The 7,383-nt window shown below is 42.3% G+C and overlaps 1 protein-coding gene across 1 annotated transcript; it reads right to left on the bottom strand.

The window, feature by feature from the left end:
- Positions 1–360: 360 nt before the first annotated feature.
- Positions 361–6,320, bottom strand: LOC128835337 (olfactory receptor 1019-like; the record flags this gene model as incomplete). The annotated part of the gene is made up of 2 exons (XM_054024735.1): positions 5,436–6,320; positions 361–384 (listed from the first exon to the last, which is right to left on the bottom strand). Coding segments are annotated over exons 1-2 (909 nt in total), but the record flags the coding sequence as incomplete, so codon positions are not given.
- Positions 6,321–7,383: the final 1,063 nt, after the last annotated feature.

The raw sequence follows: 7,383 nt of genomic DNA, 5'->3' as shown, positions 1-7,383 counted from the left end.
CTAATAGATTAGTAAGGCACGATTTCCCTTTACAGAAACCATGTTGACTATTGCTCAACAGTTTATGTTTTTCTATGTGTCTGACAATTTTATTCTTAACTATTGTTTTGACTAATTTGCCCGGTACTGACGTTAGACTTCCCGGTCTGTAATTGCCGGGATCACCTCTAGAGCCCTTTTTAAATATTGGTGTTACATTAGCTATCTTCCAGTCATTGGATACAGAAGCCGATTTAAAGGACAGGTTACAAACCTTAGTTAATAGTTCCGCAACTTCACATTTGAGTTCTTTCAGAACTCTTGGGTGAATGCCATCTGGTCCCGGTGACTTTTAATGTTAAGTTTATCAATTAATTCCAAAACCTCCTCTAGTGACACTTCAATCTGTGACAGTTCCTCAGATTTGTCACCTACAAAAGCCGGCTCAGGTTTGGGAATCTCCCTCACATCCTCAGCCGTGAAGACTGAAGCAAAACATCCATTTAGTTTCTCTGCAATGACTTTATCGTCTTTAAGCGCTCCTTTTGTATCTCGATCATCAAGGGGCCCCACTGGTTGATTAGCAGGCTTCCTGCTTCTGATGTACTTAAAAAACATTTTGTTATTACCTTTGTAGTTTTTGACTAGCCATTCTTCAAACTCCTCTTTGGCTTTTCTTATTACATTCTTACACTTAATTTGGCAGTGTTTATGCTCCTTTCTATTTGCCTCACTAGGATTTGACTTCCACTTTTTAAAGGAAGTCTTTTTATCTCTCACTGCTTCTTTTACATGGTTGTTAAGCCACAGTGGCTCTTTTTTAGTTCTTTTACTGTGTTTCTTAATTTGGGGTATACATTGAAGTTGGGCCTTTATTATGGTGTCTTTAAAAAGTGCCCATGCAGCTTGCAGGGATTTCACTTTAGTCACTGTACCTTTTAACTTCTGTTTAACTAACCCCCTCATTTTTGCATAGTTCCCCCTTTTGAAATTAAATGCCACAGTGTTGGGCTGTTGAGATGGTCTTCCCACCACAGGGATGTTGAATGCTATTGTATTATGGTCACTATTTCCAAGCGGTTCTGTTATAGTTACCTCTTGGACCAGCTCCTGCCCTCCACTCTGGACTAAATCTAGAGTTGCCTCTCCCCTTGTGGGTTCCCGCACCAGCTGCTCCATGAAGCAGTGATTTAAAGTATCGAGAAATTTTATCTCTGCATTTCGTCCTGAAGTGAAATGTTCCCAGTTAATATGGGGATAATTGAAATCCCCCACTATTATTGAGTTCTTAATTTTGATAACCTCTCTAATTTCCCTTAGCATTTCATCATCACTATCACTGTCCTGGTCAGGTGGTCGATAATAGATCCCTAATGTTATATTCTTATTAGAGCATGAAATTTCTATCCATAGAGATTCTATGGAACATGTGGATTCACTTAAGATTTTTACTTCATTTGATTCTACATTTTCTTTCACATATAGTGCCACTCCCGCCCCTGCATGACCTGTTCTGTCCTTCCAATATATTTTGTACCCCGGAATGATTGTGTCCCATTTATTGCTCTCAGTTCACCAGGTTTCTGTGATGCCTATTATATCAATATCCTCCTTTATCACGAGGCTCTCTAGTTCACCCATCTTATTATTTAGACTTCTAGCATTTGTGTACCAGCACCTTAAAAACTTGTCATTGTTTTTTTGTCTGCCCTTTTCTGATGTGTCAGATTATTTTTTATGTGAATGTTTATCATCTGATCTGGCCCTTACATTATCCTCTTCCATCCTCTGCTCCTGACTATAACCTGGAGACTCTCTATCATTAGACTCTCCCCTAAGAGAAGTCTCTGTCCGATCCACATGCTCCTCTGCAGCAGTCGGCTTTCCCCCATCTCCTAGTTTAAAAACTGCTCTACAACCTTTTTAATGTTTAGTGCCAGCAGTCTGGTTCCACTTTGGTTTAGGTGAAGCCCATCTCTCCTGGATAGGCTCCCCTCATCCCAAAAGTTTCCCCGGTTCCTAATGAATGTAAACCCCTCCTCTCTACACCATCATCTCATCCATGCATTGAGACTCTGAAGCTCTGCCTGCCTACCTGACCCTGCGCATGGAACTGGGAGCATTTTTGAGAATGCCACCATAGAAGTCCTGGATTTCAGTCTCTTCCCTAGCAGCCTACATTTGGCCTCCAAGACATCTTTCCTACCCTTCCCTATGTCATTGGTACCTACATGTACCATGACCACCGGCTCCTCCCCAGCACTACACATTAGTCTGTCTAGATGCCTCGAGAGATCCTCAACCTTCGCACCAGGCAGGCAAGTCAGCATACGGTTCTCCTGGTCATCACAAACCCAGCTATCTACGTTTCTAATGATCGAATCTCCCATTACTAACACCTGCCTTTTCCTAGCAACTCTCCCCTGGAGAGGTAACCTCAGTGTGAGAGGCAACCCCAGCACCATCTGGAAGAAGGGTCCCAACTATGGGAAGGTTTCCCTCTGCTCCCATTGACTGCTCTACTTCCCTGGGCCTTTCATCTTCCTCAACAGTGCAGGGGCTGTCTGACCGGAGGTGGGACACTTCTACAGCGTCCCGGAAAGCCTCATCAACATACCTCTCTGCCTCCCTTAGCTCCTCCAGTTCCGCCACCCTGGCCTCCAAAGTCTGTACATGGTCTCTGAGGGCCCACTTTTTGATGAATACACTATTTGTCAAAAAAATTTCATCCAGTTCCACTTAAAGTCAGCCATTAAACAGAAGGCTGTTCTCAATCTTAACATAGTACAGCAGTTGTTCTACTACATTAAACATATGGGAAGCAAGCTTGGTGTGAAAATATCAGTCTGTGAATAGATAAGGAAAGAAGATTATTATCTTCCTGACAGACTGAGAAATAGATAAGAGGAAGTAGAAAGAAAAATTCAAGTGTGAGTGCTTAAAGTTAGTGACTTCCTTCAATATTTAGGCACCTAAACAGAGAGACCTGAGTTTTAAAGAAGAGGATCACCTACAGAGCTCATAAAAAGTCAATGGGAGCTCGGGGTTAACATTGCCTACAAACCCACTCAACTTCAGGAATCTAGCTCTGAAATGTTTTGTTTTGTTTCTGTGATGGGGTCCCCAAACCACTCACGAATCACACAGAGAAAGGCATCAGCCAATTCCTCCCAGCTCCCCAGCCTTGCATCCCCAAACTATATTGTCTTTCTCTGGTCAGAAGCCTAACCAGTGTAAATTTATTACCCAGTCTGCCCCTTCCTCAGTGTGGAGAGGACATGCACCAGCCTTTGAACCTGAGCTGAGATTTCCCAAGCACTTTGACTAAACCACCTTGTTTTAGGTAAAATATAAAACAGATTTATTAAATATGGAAAGATAGATTTTAAGTGATTATAAGTGGTAGGCATAAGAGGTCAGAGATAGTTACCAAAGAAAATAAAAGATAAACACACAGTGTAAATCTTAAAACTTATTACACTAAGCAGTATTTAGATCAAGCAATTTTCTCACTCCCCTGGATGTTACAGTTCTTAATACACAGGTTTCTCTCTTAAGCCTGGACCAGTCTCCTCAGCTGAAGTTTTTGTCTTCTCAGCATTCTTGTTGCTTCCAACATAGGTGGGAGGAGGAGAAAGGCAAAGGCATGATGCCACTGTGACGGGTTGCATCACAGAAACCCCCTTGGGAGCTGCCACCTGATGTGCCAAGACTACTTCCATCCCTCTGCTTTCCCTGCCAGCTCAGGACTCCAGCACCCTGTCTTGCTGAGCCAGACACTCACGTCTGCTCCAGCAAAGACCCAGGGTCTGAATTACTTGCCCCAAAGCTGCAGGTTGACCTGAAAACAGCTCACAAAAGTGTTCCCGTCTTTAACACTCAGATGCCCAACTCCCAATGGGGTCTAAACCCAAATAAATCCGTTTTACCCTGTATAAAGCTTATGCAGAGTAAACTCATAAATTGTTCGCCCTCTATAACACTGATAGAGAGAGATGCACAGTTGTTTGCTCCCCCAGGTATTAATACATACTCTGAGTTAATTAATGAGTAAAAGGTGATTTTATTAAATACAGACAGTAGGATTTAAGTGGTTCCAAGTAGTAACAGACAGAACAAAGTAAGTCACCAAGCAAAATAAAATAAAATCCACAAATCTATGTCTAATCAAACTGAATACAGATAACCTCAGAGATGTTCTAGTAAGTTTTTTCCTCAGACTGGACATCTTCCAGGCCTGGGCACTATTCTTTCCCCGGTACAGCTCTTGTTCCAGCTCACGTGGTAGCTAGGGGATTCTTCATGATGACTCCTCTCTCTCTCTCTTTGTTCTGTTCCACCCATTTATATATCTTTTGCATAAGGTGGGAACCCTTTGTCCCTCTGAGTTTCCACCCCCCCTCATTGGAAAAGCACCAGGTTAAAGATGGATTCCAGTTCAGGTGACATGATCACATGTCACTGCAAGACTTCATTGCCCTCTTGCCAGCACACACATATACAGGAAGACTCACAGGTAAAACACAGCCATTTGCAGACAATGGTCCTGGTTAATGGGCGTCATCAAGATTCCAAACCACCATTAATGGCCCACACTTTGCATAATTACAATAGGCCCTCAGAGTTATATTTTATATTTCTAGTTTTAGATACAAGAGTGGTACATTTATACAAATAGGATGATCACACTCAGTAGATTATAAGCTTTGTAATGATACCTTATAAGAGACCTTTTGCATGAAGCATATCCCAGTTACATTATATTCACTTATTATCATATTTTTATAAAACCATACAGACTGCACAACGTCACAGCCACTGTTTCCTGTTTTATATCCTTAGTCCATGTGCCTAAAAGACACTTGCACAGACATATCCTGGTGGGCTTTGCTGAGTCACTGGGTTGTGCAATCTTCCTGGGTCTTGTGCAACTGAGTCATAGAGTTGAACAGTCCCCATTGTGTGGTGCTTGGGCAGCCCTCATTGAATTGTAAATCCCTTGATTACAACTCCCCTGGTGATTAATGCTCATTGCACACCCTCCTGGGAGTGGTTTGCTTTCTTTGTATGTACCTAGCAAACTTACAACATATTTCAGTAACAACCATATAGCACAATTTAATCATTTGATACACACTAACAATATATATATTTGAACAGAACAATGAGATTCAGCAGATCATGATCTTTCACATGATATCTTACATGACATGCTTTATATAAAATATATCATAATTATATGACTGTGGTGAATATGGGGTCTTCAGGGTGCTGTTTGAGGTACAAAGTGCTACAGTATCTTCTGTCTTTTGATCAGTCATAAGCAAAAAAGAGATTTCAACTCAAGATGTCCTTGTTTCTAAACATATGTTTGATCCATTAAATCATTCTGCCCCTCTACTTTTCGCAGAGGAGTGGAAAGTTGTCCCTATAATTCTCCTTGCCGCATCCTTCACCTCCTTGTTCCTCAGGCTGTAGATCAGGGGGTTCAGCATGGGGATCACCACCGTGTAGAAGAGTGAGACCAGTTTATCTTGGTCCAAGCGGTAACTGGAAGTGGGCCGTAGATACATGAAGATCATAGTGCCGTAGAATAAAATGATAGCTGTCAGGTGGGAGGTGCAAGTGGAGAAGGCTTTCTGCCTGCCCTGAGCGGAACGGATTCTCAGGATGGATGAGATGATGTATAGGTAGGAGATAAGAATGAAGATCAGGGTGCTGAGTCCAGCAAAGATACCTAAGGCAAACAGCACAAGCTCGTTGATGTCGGTACTGGAGCAGGAGAGTTTCAGGATTGGGGGGATGTCACAGAAGAAGTGATTGATAGTGTTGGAGCAGAATTGTAAACTGAACACTGAGCCAACGTGCACTGATGTAAGTACAATGGCCACTGCATAGGACCCCCCAGCTAGATGGATACAGACTCTTTGGGACATGACAACCCTATAGAGCAGTGGGTTACAGATGGCCACGTAGCGGTCGTACGCCATCACAGCCAGGAAATAACAGTCAGCAAGTATGCAAAAGCCAAAAAAGAACATTTGTGTTGTGCACCCAGAATAAGAGATGGTTTTTCTTTCTGCTAAGAAATTAACCATCATCTTGGGAGCAACAGACGAAGAACAACCAAGGTCTATCAGAGACAAGTGGCAGAGGAAAAAGTACATGGGGGTGTGAAGCCGGGAGTCAATGCTGATTAATATGATCATCCCAAGATTCCCCACCAGGGTGGTCACAAAGAACATTAGGAACACCATGAAGAGGACGACCTGCAGATCTTGTTGATTTGTGAGTCCCAAGAAAATGAACTCATCAATTATAGTCTGATTTCTTCTGTCCATTCCTTGAACAGACGTAAATCTCTGTGAGAAGACAGAAGGCAAAGCATACAAGTGAGCTGACATGGATGAATGGGTAATACATGGAGACACCTAAGACTCTCCCTGTTGCACATGAGATGGGTAGTATTGTTATATGCTGAGGTTTTCAAAGGAGCCTAAGAGAGTTAGACATGCATTGAAACAAATACCCAATACAGGGAGAAGATGCACATTTAGTGGATAAATGGACACGGCTGATATTATCCTTAAATATTTGGACACAAGGTTATCTGTCAGGCTGCCTCTCTCTCAATTAGGTATTTTCACATTTATGATCACTGAAAATACTCAAGATGGAGTCCCCTCAATTTAAAAGGAGGGCGTAGAGAGGAAAGATAATCCCACGGTTATGGCTCACACTTGGGACTCTGAAGATCTGGATTCAATCTCTGCCCCCTCACAGGCTTCCCATGAGAGTGTGGGTAGGTTACTTAGTTTCTTTCTCAGTTGCCTGCCTGTAAAATGGGAATACTAGAGCTTCCCTACCTCATGGGATTGTTGGGAGGTGCTCAGAGCTATGGTACTGGGATCAGATAAATAACTAAGAAAGATGGTGATTTGCTTACCCATATCATCTGTCAAAACCCAGATTTACTAATCTTGGTAACATTTAATCCATTTTGCTGAGAGGAGGCAACTAGGTTGACAGAACAATCCTTCCTTTGACCTAGTCATGTTTACAGTGGGGGTAGGGTCCACCTAACTATGGTGCCCAGGGCGCTGATTTTTTCACAGCCCTGAGTGACTTAGCTAGGTTACCCTACATTTTAGTTGTAGACCAGGCCAAGCACTATTAGATACTGCCATCAACAAAAGGCTAGAGCATGGTTACAAGAAAGCTGGGGTCCCACATCTGGAGTCAGTATAGGGAATGCTAATTGATAAGAGGAAAATAAATGCCATGCTCCCATAATTCATTGCCCATCTTTTAACCTTTTGAATTTAATAAAGTTTCGCACTTTCTTATCATTGTCTTGTTTATATTACTGTAGTCTCATGTTTTAGAGACAATGAGAACTATGAA

Source organism: Malaclemys terrapin, chromosome 4 (assembly GCF_027887155.1).
Source record: "Malaclemys terrapin pileata isolate rMalTer1 chromosome 4, rMalTer1.hap1, whole genome shotgun sequence".
In the NCBI taxonomy this organism is placed as follows: domain Eukaryota; kingdom Metazoa; phylum Chordata; order Testudines; family Emydidae; genus Malaclemys; species Malaclemys terrapin.
Note: the sequence above shows the minus strand (reverse complement) of the source record. Positions and strands in the feature narration are given on the sequence as shown.